General features: G+C 35.0%; 1 protein-coding gene across 2 annotated transcripts in view; it reads right to left on the reverse strand.

The window, feature by feature from the left end:
• LOC107730981 (signal transducer and activator of transcription 5B-like) overlaps nt 1-15,467 on the reverse strand; it is a 19,357-nt gene extending 3,890 nt beyond the window's left edge. Inside the window, exons 1-8 of one of the 2 annotated variants that reach the window (XM_016541942.1) lie at nt 15,403-15,467; nt 9,587-9,721; nt 9,343-9,499; nt 8,935-9,024; nt 6,891-7,065; nt 5,849-5,979; nt 4,729-4,880; nt 4,230-4,385 (exon numbers count right to left, since the gene is read on the reverse strand). In XM_016541942.1, the coding sequence (XP_016397428.1) occupies nt 4,230-4,385; nt 4,729-4,880; nt 5,849-5,979; nt 6,891-7,065; nt 8,935-9,024; nt 9,343-9,499; nt 9,587-9,714 (989 nt within the window). In that variant the 5' untranslated portion in view covers nt 9,715-9,721; nt 15,403-15,467. The remainder of the gene's footprint in view (nt 1-4,229; nt 4,386-4,728; nt 4,881-5,848; nt 5,980-6,890; nt 7,066-8,934; nt 9,025-9,342; nt 9,500-9,586; nt 9,722-15,402) is intronic. The other variant, XM_016541950.1, reaches the window with a different exon arrangement.
• Between the last annotated feature and the right edge of the window lie 2,793 nt (nt 15,468-18,260).

Raw genomic sequence — 18,260 nt, forward strand, 5'->3', positions numbered from 1 at the left:
TTTGTTTTCTTTGTTGTAAGACGGCAGTGAGTGACGCAACCGGAAACTGTAGTGCGTGAGCTCGCAAAAGTTTCTCGGGAGCACGTGATAGTCTGTGTATTTTTATTTTTGCAAAGGTCCCTTTAGGGGCTTCGTAGAAAACAGTTATTTTTAAATTGTAATAATATTTCACAATATTAATGTTTTTACTGTATTTTTGATCAAAAAAATTCTAAGTAATGTCACCCACATGAGCACTTTTCCTACTTTCCATTCTACTTGGAAAGTCTAAATTTACATTTGGAAAAGGGCAATAGAACGTTATTTGAAAACTTGCGCAAAACCCCAAAATATGCAGGTGTAAGATGAATGTTATAGAACCCTTTTAAAAAAATAAAACACATAATAATTCATAAATAAATTATTTAATATGGGAACTACAAATAAGTAAATAAAAATAATTGGTTAATTAAATAGATAAAATGATATAAATTTAAAAATAAACAGTTATTTATTTATGTATTTATTTCCTAAAAATGAAGAGTTTTAATTTAGAGGTAAGGTTAAGATTAGTCAGTAGTCAGTTGCACAAGTGCCACTGAGCAATATTGGAGCATGTGCACTATTCACCAGGCCACATCTCTGACAAATTTGTAGTAATTCAAATTGGATTAATTTTGATATGTGGCTATGGTATGTATGTTATATAGTTACACAGCCAGTGTGACACTTCTCAGGTTGATGGAGATCCATTCAGACACTGATGTTAAAAGCACAGTTCCCATTAGGCTCAGTGTTTCAGTGACTGCACACACACACACACACACACACACACAAATGAACCACCACATTCATCCCCTGTGGTAGGTGTGAATGCTGATAGATTGAGATATTATGAAAAAGAGAGTGGAGGAGAGCAGAAGTTTGTAGACATCCCCCTGTGTGCCACCAAAGTGATCTCTATGACAAATGGCCTCTGTTGATTTCTCACAGATACGAGCACATGCAGGGTGAATAATACATGAACACTCAATCATCTGGTACTGAGACGTTCATCTTTTCATTTCATAAAATGTGAGAATGAAAAATGTGAAGGGATAGTTCACCCAGAAATGACAACTGCGTCATCATATACTCACCCTCCTGCCATTATTTAAAGGGGGTGATCCAACTGTATTGAATAATTATAGGCCTATTTCGAAATTGTCTATTTTATCAAAGGTTTTGGAATCGCTTGTGAATGATCAATTAAAAGAATTTCTATCTTCTAAAAATGCCTTCTCAGAGTTCAAATTCGGTTTTAGGAAACAACATAGTACATCCACAGCAATTATAAAAGTATTAAATGATTTAATGGTTTCATTGGATAATAAAAACCATAGTGCTGCTCTTTTTATCGATTTATCCAAAGCTTTTGATTTCGTAGATCATAAAATTTTGAAGCAGAGGCTACTTAGTGTAGGTTTATCAGTAAATACTGTCGGATGGTTTGTTAATTACTTATCGGATAGATCTCAATGTATAAATATAGAGGGACTCACTTCTTGTACTCTGAATGTAAATATCGGCGTACCACAGGGATCAGTCCTTGGGCCATTATTATTTATTTTATATATTAATAATATTGGGAATAATCTCGCACATTCAAATTTTCATTTATACGCTGATGATATGGTGATTTACTCCTCTGCATCAACATTGGATCAGGCTCTGAGTCATCTTCAATCTGATTTTGATGCATTTCAACATACACTGAGTGATTTAAAACTTGTTTTAAATGCAGAGAAATCTAAACTTATGATGTTTACAAAAAGAAAGTCTGCAATTTCAAACTCGTGCTCAATCACTATTCTTCAAGGTTTGGAGATTGAAGTAGTATCTAAGTATAAATACTTGGGATTTTTAATTGATGATTCTCTTTCTTTTGGGCCTCATATTCAGTACCTTGTGAGAAAATTAAAGTCGAAACTGGGCCTTTTTTTTAGAGTCAAGTATTGCCTTTCTTTTGCAGCAAGGAAGAGATTGGTAGCAGCTACATTTTTGTCAGTGTTGGATTATTGTGATATCATATACATGCAGGCACCTAAGCATTGTTTACAGGCGTTGGATTCAGTTTATCATGGAGCATTAAGGTTCATCACAAATTCAAAAGTGACGTGACATGTGGCCAAGTATGGCGACCCATACTAGGAATTAGTGCTCTGCATTTATCCCATCCTAAGTGCACACACACAGCAGTGAACACACACCCGGAGCAGTGGGATGATCAATTAAAAGAATTTCTATCTTCTAAAAATGCCTTCTCAGAGTTCAAATCCGGTTTTAGGAAACAACATAGTACATCCACAGCAATTATAAAAGTATTAAATGATTTAATGGTTTCATTGGATCATAAAAACCATAGTGCTGCTCTTTTGATCGATTTATCCAAAGCTTTTGATTTCGTAGATCATAACATTTTGAAGCAGAGGCTACTTAGTGTAGGTTTGGATGGTTTGTTAATTACTTATCGGATAGATCTCAATGTATAAATATAGAGGGACTCACTTCTTGTACTCTGAATGTAAATATCGGCGTACCACAGGGATCAGTCCTTGGGCCATAAGTCACCTGATTGTAAATGTTTTTAGTGATTTGTGTATGTTTCTGTGTATGTAAACAAATGTATTTTGTTGTATGTGTAACTAAATGTGCTGCCTATCTTGGCCAGGACCCTCTTGTAAATGAGATTTTAAATCTCAAGAGTTTTTAATTTCCTGGTTAAATAAAGATAAATAAAAAAATAAATTGCAAACCCTTATTATGATCTTTTCTGTTCCTTCCAGAGCAGAAAAGGATTTCAAGCTTCTAAAAGGATGTAGGAGCACAATGAAAGTATCATAAAGTGATACATATGACTTGCACACTACATTTCAAGTATTTTATAGTATGTATTTTTTTAAAGAAATGGATACTTTTATTTATGAAGGATGGATTAAATTGATCAAAAGTGACAGTTAAGACATTTAAAAAAGATTTCTATTTCAAATAAATGCTGTTCTTTTGAACTTTCTATTCATCAAAGAATCCTGAAATCATGCATTATGTTTTCCACAAAAAATAATAAGCAGCACAACTGTTTTCAACATTGATAATAATAGGAAATGTTTCTTGAGCACCAAATCAGCACATTAGAATGATGTGGATCATGTGACACTGAAGACTGCAGTAATGATGCTAAAAATTCAGCTTTGCTATCATGGAAATAAATTACATTTTAAAATATATTCAAATAGAAAATAGTTATTTTAAAATGTAACACTATTTCACAATATTGCTGTTTTTACTGTATTTTTGAGCAAATAAATGAAGCTTTGGTGAGCATAAGACTTTCAAAAACAGCTGCCCTACACTCTCAGAAAAAAAGTACAAAAGTTGTCACTGGGGTGGTACCTTTTCAAAAGGCACACCTTTGTACCTAAAGAGTCCATATTAGTATCTAAAAGGTACCAACCCTAGTGACAGCTTTTGTACCTTTTTTTCTGAGAGTTTATGTGCATTCATGATTGTTTACAAGAGATGTAAAAATCTCCATTTTATGTATGAATTATGTGTTTTGAGTCAGATTTTTTCAATGAATGAGTTGATCCAAATCACTGAATGATGCATCTATGAAGTAGGGCAGATAATTTATGTGCATAATAACTTATATTTCTCTCTGTTACACACAAAGCACTGTATGGCTTCAGAAAACTTGAGTTGTATGGACAACGTGGAAACATTTATGGTGCTTTTGCATTTTTTTGAAGCTTGAAAGCCCATTCATTGTCATTTGATGGAAAAAGTGATCAACACATTCTTGTATTATATGTAAGAAATGCCACGAGTGTGAGTATTTCTTGGAACTATCCCTTTAATAATTTTTTTCTAGATTATTTACTAATTACCCCTTCCTTTTTTTCCAAAATGTAAAACCTCCTTAAACCCACTTAGACTTGTAGGTTCAATACTGAGTGAAAAAATACACACACATAAAGAACACAGGAAGGAAGGTAATGTACGTCTTGACATGATCCGTTCAAACACACTGTGAAGTCACCACTGAAATTGTAGCAATGCCGAGAAAGAGATATGTGACCCTGGACCACAAAACCAGTCATAAGGGTCAATTTTTGCATGATGTTGATTACAGGGAGGATATTGGTTGTGTTACTGTACTTTGCAATCACTTAACCTCACTGCTATTCTCTCTCCCCCACACAAACACACACCTGGTGACTAAAGTCGAGATGATGTCCGTGATGGTGCTGTTGAGTTCGGTCAGCAGCTCTTCGATGGGGCCGGGAATGGGCAGCTGCTGTCTCAGATGCTCCGCCCTCCGGATCTGCTGACGATTCTGCCAAATGGTTTCCGCTAGCTTCTCACACCTGTGCACAAACACACGCAGAAATGTCAACCCGAAGCATAAACTACAGAGCTGCTCTCTGCATATGTTGTGTATGTGTAATGTAAACGCACCACAACACGCACATGCCTCTGATTATTTGCATAACTTAGTGTCTTAGTGTGTGTATTGCTTTATTTTACTATGCACTGGGACAAATTTGCCCCAGAATATAGCTAAATATAAGAAAACCTCCCTATATGAAAATAAAATAAAATAAAATAAACGGTTTGGCTTAATCTGTAGTATTTATAATTAGCTTTAGCTTTAAAAACAACAGATGTCTATGGTATGTCCTCAGTTAGGCTAAGTAAACGTGTGCTCACCATGACTGTAGTATGTCCAGTCCTCCCTCGGGCGGCCCGCCGTTGCCAGCCAGTTGTTGACGTCTCTTCCACTGAATCAGCTCGTCGTCAAGAATCACCGTCTGCTGTTTCCGTAGCAATGCCAGTGTCTTCTGGTGTTTCTCTGCCAAGCCCTGAGCACATATACACAAGCTCATGTAACACCACATGAACAGACGTGAACATATGTGCTGTACTCGTGTAAATAACAATGGCCCTCAGGTTTAGTGCTGTACTTGAAAATGTCATCCCTGCATATGTCAAGACAAATGAAACATATGCAGGGATGAATCGTTCACAATAAGAGCATCAAAGTGAATTTTCATGCCGACTCTAAATGTTAGTTGGTTATCCAATCAATAGGTAAATTACATATAGATGGCCTTAATTTACAGTAGCAAAAACAGTTTAAATGGCCAGAAAAAGTTTTAAAAAAGGGTGTGTGGGGGGGGTGGGTAATGTGTAACTACATTTTTAAGGGAGAAAAATACACTATAGTTCAAACGTTTTGGGTTGGCAAGAGTTTTTATAATGTTTTTGAAAGTAGAGTCTAATGGCTGCATTTATTTAATCAAGAAAGAAAGAAAGAAAGAGTAATATTATGAAATATTATTACAATTTAAATTAAGTGTTTTCTATTTGAATATATTTTAAAATGTAATTTATTCCTGTGATGGCAAAGCAAATGACAGCAGCCATGACTGCAGTCTTCAGTATCACATGATCCTTCAGAAATCATTCTAATATGCTGATTTGGTGCTCAAGAAGCATTTCTTATTATTATCAATCTTGAAAACAGTTGTGCTGATTAATATTTTGAAACTGTAAAATCTTTTTTTAGCATCTATTTGAAATAATAATCATTTGCAACATTATTACTGTCTTTACTGTCACTTTTGATCAATTAAATGTATCCTGGCTGATTAAAAGTATTCACTTATTAAAAAAAAAAAACATAGTAACCCACAAACTTTTGAGCAGGAGTGTATAACGCTACAATGTTTACGATATGCCCCTGTAAAGCATGTGCTACTAATGTTACAGTCTGAGTGTTGTATTATGCTAATGCTATGCACACTATTCACTCGGAGCGTGTGTGTACCAGTCTGTATTTCTGCAGGGTGTTGGCCTCTCGGGTCAGCCAGGCCTCTACTGTGGCTCTCTTGCTGAGCAGGCTGGGCTCTCGTAGCTGTCGGTCTGCTGGAGGCAGCGTGGCCAGACTTGATAACTGAGCTGCGCACAACAGAAAGGAGGATTTAGTCCACAAAGATGAGCTTTGCTGACAAAATAAATAAAAAAATGACTCCCATAATTTTGTGTGTAGAAGAGCAATCTGGGTATGAAAAAGTGTGACAAGCGCAGTTTTCTTTCCTGTGCTTTTCATTGTATGCATGCTTTTCCTGTATTTTCATTTCTTTTTTATTGCAATTATCTTTACGAATAATGTTTATTTATAAATTATTACACCAAGAGATCTAAATTCAGACTTAAAGGCATAGTTCACCGAAAGATGAAAATTCTGTCATCATTTACTAATCCTCAAGTTGTTCCAAACCTGTGTGAATTTCTTTCTTCTGTTGAGCACAAAAGAAGATCTCTTGAATGTGGGTAACCAAACCATTGCTGGTCGCCACTGACTTCCATAGTATAGAAAAAAATATTTACAGGGGAATTCAATGGGGACCAGCAATAGTTTGGTTACCCACATTCTTCAAAATATCTTCTTCTATGTTCAGCAGAAGTTCATACAGGTTTGGATCAACTTGAGGATGTGTAAATGATGGCAGAATTTAAATTTTTTGGTGAACTATCCCCTTAAAACTGGTTTGATTTGTTATTCAGTGGCATTCTCAGAAATTATGGGAGCCTACAGGCTGTTTTAATAAGGACATTTTTGCTGTATTATGTACTGAATGATAAAATAGTCTGTGTATTTGACTGCACACACACGACTGTCTGCTGGTTGTGTGTGTGTGTGTGTGTGTATGTGTGTGGCATTCCAAAGCATTACTGCTAACAACACCAAAGTTCGATTCCCAGGGAATACATGAACTGATGAAATGTGAATCTTGAATGCAAGGTAAGTCACTTTGGAAAAAAAGCATCTGTCAAATGTATAAATGTAAATGAGTGAGGCTTTATACCCTGTATTCTGAGGCTCTCCTGGTACTGTATAATGAAGTACTCCTGGTTGTGCTGTAGTTTTCTGAGGTCATTCTCTGTGTCCTGAGTCAATACTCTAAGCTCCTCGAATGCCTGGTTTATCTGATGGTACTTCTGCGACATGCTGTCCATCAGGCTGCCCACCGGTGAGCTCGACTGCCAATCAAAGACACACACGAGTGACAACCAAGTTGTTCAACATTAGGTTTCACTAAAATTACGATCAGACTATTTCAGAAAAATGCAAGGAAACAGGATATAGCTTCATTCTGATGCGGAGTACAAAACTTTTTAGTTTTAATAACCTAGCAAGATGAAGAAGGGTTGGGGTTTGTAGATACTTTCAAAACAACCTGACAAACAGTTATACTACTAAAATCCCACAAACCAAAGCTTCAATATGTATAGTAGGACCTTATCCCTGTCCTGTTGTGTATCAATAATCAACCCAGATAAGGTTATTCGTCTATGCCCACGTAAGACTGGATGCACATGTACGTGTGTTTAAACAACTATATATTGTTTGTGTAGTGCATACATGGGATGTGAACATAAATATTATGTCTTTAAGTACAGGTGTGTCTGAGATGAGTGGGCGTTTTAATGTGTATGTAAGCTTCTAGATTTACTGATATTGTCTTTTATGATTGTCATGGTTGTCAATTGAGTTGATAAAACCTGAAATTTCCTCTTTTACTCTCATAAAACTGAGCAGGTATCATGAATTTGTGTGTAGGGGTAAATATGTATCTTCCTCTATGCATGCACAAAGCAAACACACAAACTTTATTTCTGAAGATTGTGAAAGTCAGTCATGTATAGTAGCCCTGTTTATTACCCATGATGGTTTTTTAAAGATGACCGAACTCCATCATTTAAAGATGACCATCATTTAAACCAAGAAGACAACATAGTCATCTCTTTTTTTAAATGTGTACAAATTACTTACAACTTTTTACAACAGTTATTACAACTTTTTAATGACTTGTTCAAAGTGTTAATAAATCACTTGAATACAGAGATAACTAAATTATGAGGTCTGGGAAATGTTCCCACACATTTTGACCAATGAAATTTTGTGGAGGTAAAAAAAAATGTATGAGAGGATTATATAGATATCTCAGGGTAGTTTTTAATTTCAATGTCAGGTAATAACTCTTGGAATTAACAGATTTATTACTATTACACTTATTAGTATAACAAAAAAAGCAACATACAGACTACAGTTCAAAAGTGTGGGGTCAGTAAGATTTTTATTGTAAGATATTAATTCTTTTATTCAACAGGGATGCATTAAATTAAAGTCACAGTAATTTTTTTTTACATTATTACAAAAAAAAAAAAAAATCAGTTTCAAATAAATACTTTTGAACTTTCTATTCATTAAAGAATCCTAAAAAAATGTATGGTTTCCACAAAAATATTAAACAGCACAGTTATTTTGATAATAGTAAGAAATGTTTCTTGAGCATTAAATCAGTATATTAGTATGATTTCTGAAGGATCATGTGACACTGAAGACTGGAGTAATGATGCTGAAAATTCAGCTTTCACATCACAGGAATAAATGACATTTTAAAATTAATTAAAATAGAAAGCAGTTATTTTAAATTGTATCAACATTTCACAATATTACTGTTTTTACTGTATTTTTGATCAAATAAATGCAGGCTTGATGAGCATAAGAGACTTCTTTCAAAAACATTACAAAATCTTGCTGACCCCATGTTTTTGAACGGTTGTATGTGTGTATACTCTGTGTGTATATAAATTATTCATTTGACTTTTAAAGGGCTAGAATTCACAACTTCCCTTATATTTCCAGGTTTTACATGATTGTGAGAACCCTGTATATGCCTCATTTGAAAACATAGTGATAAACAGCAACTTTTAACTAGAATTGCACTTCATTACAAAAAAAAGGAAGATGAGATTAAATTCATTCAAAATCAACCGTTATTTCACATAAACTGCCCTAATGAACCGACAGTCTGAAATAGATCTGCTTACTCTGTGTCTACTCACATTAGTCGCCTCTCTGACGAGTCTTTGCTCTGTATACAGGATGTGTTTGATGCATCTCACCAGCTCCAGGGGACAGCGGTCATACGTGCTCTGAAAACACACACACAATCAGAATAACCATCTACTCCATCTACTCTGCCATGTTTTACTTCAACACACTCAAGCACACCCCACAACACTAATGACAGTAAAAACTGAGGCTGCACTTTCCTGACTGACCTGTTCTTAGTAACAGCTTTACTGTCATGCACTGACATACTAAATGTCAAAAACGGTCTCATTTAGTTGTATCTATATTCTCTCATTTTATTTCTCCTAAGATATTATAAGAGAATCTATGTGAGTCTGAACTTTTTTTTAAACTAAATCTTTCCTGAACTGTATGCATAGAAAAAGAACAAGCAGAACCTTTAGCTGTGAAGCATAATGTCCTAATTTGATCTTGAGTAAGAAGCCGTCCTCTCCCACTTGATGCTCTGCTTTCTTCTGTAGTTCCTGGATCAGGCTGTCCAATAAACGCTTGGCTTTCAGCTCCTCCTGAGGGTTCTCTAAATCTATCGCGTCCCTGAAAGAGGACACAAGGACACACTCAATAACACCGACATATTAAAAAAATGACAAACTGACAGTTGCAGTTGCACTCTTCACATACCAGAGTTGTCCCTCTATCCACTGGGACAGGTAGTGTCGCACCTCTATGGGGAAGTGTTGCCCGTAGAGAGACTGCATCTGGTGTAGAGCATCTCCCTGCAGCTGCTGGGCCTGGATCCACACTGCCATGTTCACTCTGAAAGAGACAACAAGAGAGAGGGACGTCGGTACAGCACAAGAGACAAATGACAGCTGCGTAACATGAGAAATGCTGAAAGAGGGTAACAGGGAAAACCAAAGAGTTTGTCACGCTACCACAAACATGTTTAGGTCACATTTCAACCTAAAATTAAAAGAAAGAAATGAGAACCAACTCATTTGTCATACTGTAATGCTAAAATATTATTTTGTAATATTAATTTATTAAAAAAGGATTGTGTGTATATATATATATATATATATAAAGTAGTTTAATAAAATAATTTAAAGTAATTTATTAAAAATGATTATGTGTAGTAGTTATAAAGAAACATTAAATTTTTTTGTTTATTCACTTAATACTAATAATAATATCAATAATAATAATAATTAATTGAAAAAGTGTATATATACACACTACCGTTCAAAATATTTCAGTCTTCAGTGTCACATGATCCTTCAGAAATCATTTTAATATGCTGATTTGCTGCTCAAGAAACATTTCTTATTATTATCAGTGCTGAAAACAGTTGTGCTGCTTAACATTGTGGAAACAATTATACACTTTTTAAATTATTTTATTAATAAAAAGTTCAAAGAACACAACTGATTCGAAATAGAAATCTTTTGTAACTTTATAAATAGCTTTAATGTAACTTTCAATGTATCTTTGCTGAATAAAAGTTAAAGAAAAACATCTTATGGACCCTAAACTTTTGAACAATCGTGTATATAAGGAATTTTTGGCTCTATTTCTTTTTATTCATGTTGATTAAATATTTTTTTTTATTAATAAATGTAATAATAATAACATTTAAATTGTGAACTACAAATAAATCACCAATGTGAATAACAGGAATTTTTTTTTTAAAAGCTCATAAGCATAAAATCCAGAAAATGTATGCTTAATTGTCATGAAAATCTGATCTCCCACAGAACCTGAGTTTATCATGATGAAAACTATGCAGTGAGCACTAAGCCATGACACTAACACTGTGCATAGCCACTGTCACAGGAGCGTGTCTTGTGTCTTCAGATCACAGAATTTGAGGGAAAAGCTCCTGCGTAATATAGATGATGGTGGTAGCTTTCACAATACAAAGCATTGTGGGCTGTAATGTTGTGTCCAATCTTTTCACTCCTCATGGCTTTCCAAGAAAGGGGTCTGAATGCATTTAATGGGTTTATTGTGTAAACACAGCCACTTGTGAGAGCAAGAAGAAACTCATATAGAACAGAAGAAAACGTGAAGAGGAAGGAAATTAATGTGTTTAAATGAATCTCGTGCTCGCCTCAGACACAGACACACTGGGATGATCATACACAATAATTTATACTCATTTAAAGTACCACAAGTAAAAAAAATGTTAAGGAAACATAGGGAAAATGAGAAAACCTTCATAAAGCAAGATGAGAGGAACAAAAAAAAAACTGAGAAGCACTGAGAAAGAAGATACTGTTTATACTACAGACAGACCAATATTAGCCAGGCCGGTCGATCAATATTTGACAATTTTGAGAATACCAGCATCAAGTTGAATCGAAATTACACACTTCCCCTTTTAAATTCAACAATTTAAGTATATCTAATTTGCTATGATTAAAAAGTATTATATGTATATATCAGAATTATATCAGCCAGTTGGTCTCTAGATATCAGTATCATCCCGTATCAGAGTTAAAAACTCATACTGGTCAACCACTAGTCATTTGTGCATGTGCAGAGGTGTTGGCTTGTCTCTGTGTTTGTGTTTATTAAACTCACTGGTTTAAGCCGTCAACATATCCTCAGCATGGCTGCATGACTTGTGTGTCTCTCAACTACAAGAGCTGCATAAAACATCAAATTCCATGCACATAAACACACTCAAAACTACATATTGAAACATCACTCCCGGCGGGGTCATCTGATCAGTCCGCTGACAGTTTTTATGATGATGACTGCACAGTCTGAAATGAACCAGCAAAGAACCTCAGTGATGTTAGACTGAAGCATAATGCATTAAAGTGGACATATATTACACTTGAGTAGCATTTCATTTTTCCCCTAAAGCTCACTAAGCTTTTTTTTTTCCATATGGTTTCCCTGAAGTCTACAGATAGCTAGCTATAGATAGATAGATGCGTTTTGAAAAATACATTTTGTAAAATCTTTTTCATCATCATTGAAAACTCTGGTAAGAATATATCTTCCAAAATGTAAATGTGTAAGACAAAGCAGCAATTAAAATGACCATGTGAGAAACATTTGCATTCGATTTGCTTTTAAGGTGAGCTGTCACCTATGAGCACGAGCTTTCACTCAAAACGGAAGTAACTTGTAAAAGAAGAGAGTTCACAGCCCGCCTCTTCCTGTCCCACTCTCTCTCTCTCTCTCTCTCTGTGTGTGTGTGTGTGTGTGTGTGTGTGTGTGTGCGTACGTGCATACGTGTAAGCATGTGTTTGTTTCCAAGCAGTGCAACCGCACAGACATACATGTATTGAAAGCTGCACACCTACACAGAGACACAAAAAACACTGATTTCCAGTTAGCTTACCATACACATGAACACTACGCTTATAAAAAAAAGGCAGACACAAAAGCCACTCACTGCCAGTCAACTAACCACAAAGACAAACACTCAATTCCGGTTGATGTGATGGATTAAGGAGACTGATGTGTGACGTGATTTGGACGGTTGCTGTTGCTGAAATCAGGTCAGATGTCTGTGTGATCTTGTGAAGCATTCTTGACCCTGACAGCTCTCTGTACCCATTAACACTTCCTGTCACACCTCACACTAGACCTGCATTTCTCTCTTCACCACTCTATCAATCCTATTGGATATTTGTTGGCTGCTGATATTAGATGTTTAATTGTGTCCACATGTCTTAGAATTTAGATCATCATTGTCTAGCACTAACCTAAAAGGATAGATTTAACCCTTTAGAGGTCTACCTTTCGAAAAGTGCTTTCACTTTAAAAGTGCTTATTGACATGAGTTGGTGTGCTCAACACCAGCAACAACTGCAGAAAAAAAGAGTTAATCTTAGTTGTTTTTGGGTTAATCCATATCAGCCAAAATGCATATCAATTTTATACTATATATGCAATTTTAACTAGTGATACGGACCGTGTCTATAGTGTCATTGTGTCACCAGCCAATGACGTCATACACCCTCGATTTCCGGTTTTGTTTTGTAGAAAACATGGAAACACCAAAAACGTTTAAATATGTTGTGTGTTTTATTAGACAGGTGACGACCGCACAGAGTAGCATTATAACAGAACTTTCAAACGTATCAAGTATGATAAAATGTCAGTCGATTAAATAGTATAATTACAATAATAACATGATATTCTTGCAAATTAATTTCAAAAGAATGTAATAATATAGTCTGGATGTAAATATTCTACGTATTTTTCTTAGAATGTATTATGTTGGAATGTCAACCGATTCAAAGTTTAATTAGATTAATAACATGATATGCACTGCCCAGATCTCATACAGAATGTGACCACACATGTAGCCCTCAAGTCAGCTGACCTCTCTTGACAGTTAGAGCTTTGTGACTATAAGAGCCAAATAAGGTTGTCTGTGCAGCTCTGAACATCATACATCTGAAGAAGCCATTTTACATGAGGATACTCTTCTAGACTTCTCATCTGCATTTAACTACAGTGCCTTGTGCTCTTGAGCCTAAACTGCAGATAAAGCTGTGATTCTGTCACATTGTGAATTCTGGACTTTCTTCTCCTGCTGAGAGCAGTATGATAAAAAAACAGCAGCATTACTGTCTCATGCTTGTTTGTTTCTACTGGGGCTCCTTGAGGAACTATGATCCTCCCAGTGCTATTGTCTGTAAGTATAATATGAGGAATTCAGATTAGAGCTGTTAGAACGCAGATTATACGGCTCTGGTAGACCTGTCAGACTGCTCAGAACATTTTGAGACTACAGCTAGAAATATCCATGACCAGTAAGAACGAAGGAACAACTGCTTGACTTCAACAGAAACAACAGAGAGTCAGTGATAAACTGATTTTCACAGGAGCAGACAGAACTTGTGGTAAGATATACAGTCCTGGATAAGTAGCAAAAAAAAAAATGACATGTTGTTGACCTCTTGGATTCTAGAATCTCACTGCTAGCTCTGCCCACAGTGAAATCTCACTGGTTGAAAGTACCACAACACATAGCTGTATATTAATGTTCAAATATTTTCTGATACATCACATGGTTTCATTTTCATCATGGACAGACAAATTGCCTGTCACATTCTGCTTAAAAAACAGTGGTAGTAAACAGAGGTTTGAATATATGTAAATTTGTAATATGAACAATGTCCATGGCAAAAACTATCTAGGAATTAAAAAGTTTAAAAACTTCAGGTGCCTAGGATCAAAGGTAAACTAGCAAAAACAAAATAGTGAAAAATGTAATTGAATAAAAAGATATTGTAAATAAATAAATAAAAGCATATATATAATTTATTATTATTATTTTATTTTTTTTTGCTTAGAAAGGCTGTGTTTGAACCTCTGTTGCCTTCATGGGTTTCTGGACCTTTCTGACCACATTGCTGTGTAGGAGGCTAAGAAAATAAAATACACAAATAAAGTACACTTCTCAAATACCTTGAACCTCCACCTTCAGGGAGGAGGTAAATAATTCCACCTCTCAATAAAAACAAATTACAAAGGCATTTTTTCATTCCCGTAGCTGTAAGCCTAATAAGGACAATGCCTGACTCTGTGAGGGGAGGTGAATTGTGGGGTTACTGAGTGCATATTGTCAGTCCTGATTTAATGAGGCTATATTGTTTGTCTAGTATTTGTCTTATTACTTATAATGTGCAATAAGTGGCATTGTATTTATCATTTTATAGATTTATACTGGACTATTTTTTTTTTTTGATGGAATTTTCCATTAAGGCTGTAGATAACTTCTCTAGTTCTCATCAACCTCAGTTTGCTCATTTAAAAGCACAATTTACAAGCAAAACTGTGAAATAAACATTATAAAATTTTGGAATCTGTATCAGACTATGGTTTTACTGAAAATAAATAATCTGATATAAATTAAAATTAAAAATCTTAATTATAAAAATTTACTAAATATTAAGGATGCACTGATTTGGGCATTTTTACTAACACGGGTATCATTATATGCCAAACATGCCCAAATTGGTGCATTCATAATTTATTTTTATTTTTTATATAATTTTGTAAATCATAATATATGCAATTGATTTCATTTGAAAGAATATTCAATATTTAATCATATAATTAATATAATCTTTAATTAACTATCATCATAGTAATCTTAATTATTAGTGTCATTTTTAAATGATTATTTTATGAAAAAAATGCAGTTAGTTATTTAATAAAATTTTATCCCACATTCATGGTTTCTGAGGTTCCTGAGAATTACATTAAGAGGCAGATGAAATGTGATTGTCTATAATAGCTATCAAAAATTAAATAAAATTGTGTATGCTGCTATGTGAATGGGCTAGTAACTTATCATCCTTTCCAACTAACTGAAGGTAATAATTGTAACTTTCTACTAATTCCCATCATCACATATACATACAGCATAAAAACTGTGACAACAAATAACAGCAATCACATCACAATTATAGCAACATCAGAACAAGACAATCAATTACACACACATATGCAGAACTTTAGTTTACCTCTTATCTCAAGCTCTCTCTTACCATCTAAGAACAGGAACTTCTGGAGAGGAAACCCGGAAAACCTGAACATTTGGGAGACAGAAAGAGAGGAGAAAACTGTATGAGTATTTTTTTTTCATCTCGTAAAATTTTGAGCAAAGGAAAAAAAAAAACATTGAGGAGAACACATTTCTGTGTGAAGAAGTTAAAAAAAATTCACTCTTATTCAATTTAACAGAGATACTAACTGAACATGTGAGGTAAGTGTACAAAGGGTTGTTAAGGTCTATAAGAATGTTACTTCCTCTCAGTCTGCCATTCTCTCCTCAGAGGGAAAAAGAGAAATATGTCTCCACTGACATTTGAAGCATTAAACGTGTTCCATCTTAATCTACGGTTACTGGGTACATCCACAGCCCACAGATGCTGAATGAGGAAACTGAAGGACACACACACACACACACACACACACTCTCTCTCTCTCTCTCTCTCTCTCTCTCTCTCTCTCTCTCTCTCCCTCTCTTGCTAGCCAGAATCCTCTGGACAGAGAATAATCAACTGACTGGGTAACTAAACATATGTAAAATGAATACTCATGTTGAATCACTAGAGTATTGTGAAAAATGTGGTTCTTAAAAATAAAAAATAAAAAAACGCATTTGTAGGATTTGGTACATTCCTGAGTTTCTGTGAACTATGACTATGGCTCTTCTAAATCAAAAATACAACCAGCTTCAGTCCGTTCTGGCTGTGTATTGTGTCTGCACTGCGCAAGATGTGAGTAAGGTTCAAAGTTAACACTTGCCAAGCACCAAAAGTAAATGAAGTTGCTGGCCAGTTGGCCGATAACTTTATTTGAAATGGTGTGGTTTAAATCAGATTGTAAGAATGAGAGTCAACCCTCGCTTATGTAAGAGACAAGCATGATTCAAATGAAACTGTCTGCTGAAGAAAACACATGTGCCTTTTAACAACTTCCTCCTCTAGGATGCCTAAAGTCATTTTTTTTTTCTCCAGAGCTCCATGTGGTGACACATATGTGGAATATTCCTTACATTCAACTTCCAAAATGAACAGGAATAAAAGCACAGTACGTCTTCTTTTTTTTTTTTGCAAAAAAATATTTGCAAGTCATTTGCAAGTGACTCTCTGACCTGCACCGTTTATCACTAATATACAAGGATAAACAACTATATATATATATATATATATATATACATATATGTATGTATGGACACATGGTATATATATTGTCATGTGTATAGTCTGTTTTGGTTCTGTTCTCATTTGCCTGTGCTCCTGCTTAGTCTCCTTGGTTGATAATTAGTTCTCCACACCTGTTTTGTTTCTATTTTTATTATCCAATTTATATATAAGCCCTGAGTTCTCCTTAGTTCTTTGTCAATGTTTTATTTGGTTGTGTTTCTGTGACTTCTGATAGCACACCAAGTGGCAGATGACATAAATATATTAGGGCTGTCAGTCGATTACATTTTTTAATCTAATTAATTACATGATGTGTCGATTAATTAATCTAATTAATCACAAATTAAATTTGGCTGTGAAAATTCCCACAAAAGATTATTTAAAGCGATTATTGTGTTAAATGAAAAAAGTATCAAGTAGACATCACAAAGAGTAGCTTTAGAAATAAATATTTTATTTGATTCAACATGAAATTTATTACACATAAATGTTTAGGCTACAACGGCCTAACATAAATTATGGAACATAAAAGAAGGTAATTTCAGAAACTTCTCAGTATTTTTTTTTTTTTTTTTTCATGCAATGAAAGTCATTGGTAACCAAAATACCTTCTTTTGTGTTTCGCAAAAGAAAGTCATTCAGGATTGAAACGACATGAGGGTGAGTAAATGAAGACAGAATTTAAATGTTTGGGTGAACTATTCCTTTAAGGTCTTTTTTGTTTTGTTTTGTTTTTTAATAAAATTGTACTCTAAATAAGAAACTAAAACAAGCTGGTGGCTTTAAATGGTCTAGACTTCTCATCTGGTCTTTATGAGTCATTCATTCATTTGATTCGTTCAAACGGCTGATTCATTCAGGAATTAAGTAAACGGCTCTCTCTATCAATGGGCCTTTAAATCATTGGTTCACACGATTCGTTCAAAACGAGGATTCATTCAGAAACTAAACACCGCCGTTCTGTTCGGAGACGCACAACAATATATGGCTTTATAGGTAATATTTTTGTTGGCAAAATTGGGCAAAAACTAGGGGTTGAACGACTGTGTTTGAACCTCTGTTGCCTTCCTCGGTTTCTGGACCTTTCTGACCACATTGCTGTGTAGGGGGCTAAGAAAATAAAATACACAAATAAAGTACACTTCTCAAATACCTTGAACCTCCACCTTCAGGGAGGAGGTAAATAATTCCACCTCTCAATAAAAACAAATTACCAAGGCATTTTTTCATTCCCGTAGCTGTAAGCCTAATAAGGACGATGCTTGACTCTGTGAGGGAAGGTGCATTGTGGGGTTACTGAGTGCATATTGTCAGTCCTGATTTAATGACGCTATATTATTAATGTCACGAATCCGGTCCATGAACTTTCCATTTCATTGACTCTCGCACTACACACTGTTGCACATCACCCCGGACTACATTTCCCATCATGCATTGCACTGATTGCACTCAGCACGAATTGCACACACCTGTTTACACTGATTGCACCCAGCTGTTTCATATCACTTCCTCACTATTTAACACTCACTCTGTTCCCTTCCCTCTGCCGAGTATTGTCTTGAACCTCCACCTTCAGGGAGGAGGTAAATAATTCCACCTCTCAATAAAAACAAATTACCAAGGCATTTTTTCATTCCCGTAGCTGTAAGCCTAATAAGGACGATGCTTGA

Source organism: Sinocyclocheilus rhinocerous, unplaced genomic scaffold (assembly GCF_001515625.1).
Source record: "Sinocyclocheilus rhinocerous isolate Xijiao unplaced genomic scaffold, SAMN03320098_v1.1 scaffold1185, whole genome shotgun sequence".
NCBI lineage: Eukaryota > Metazoa > Chordata > Actinopteri > Cypriniformes > Cyprinidae > Sinocyclocheilus > Sinocyclocheilus rhinocerous.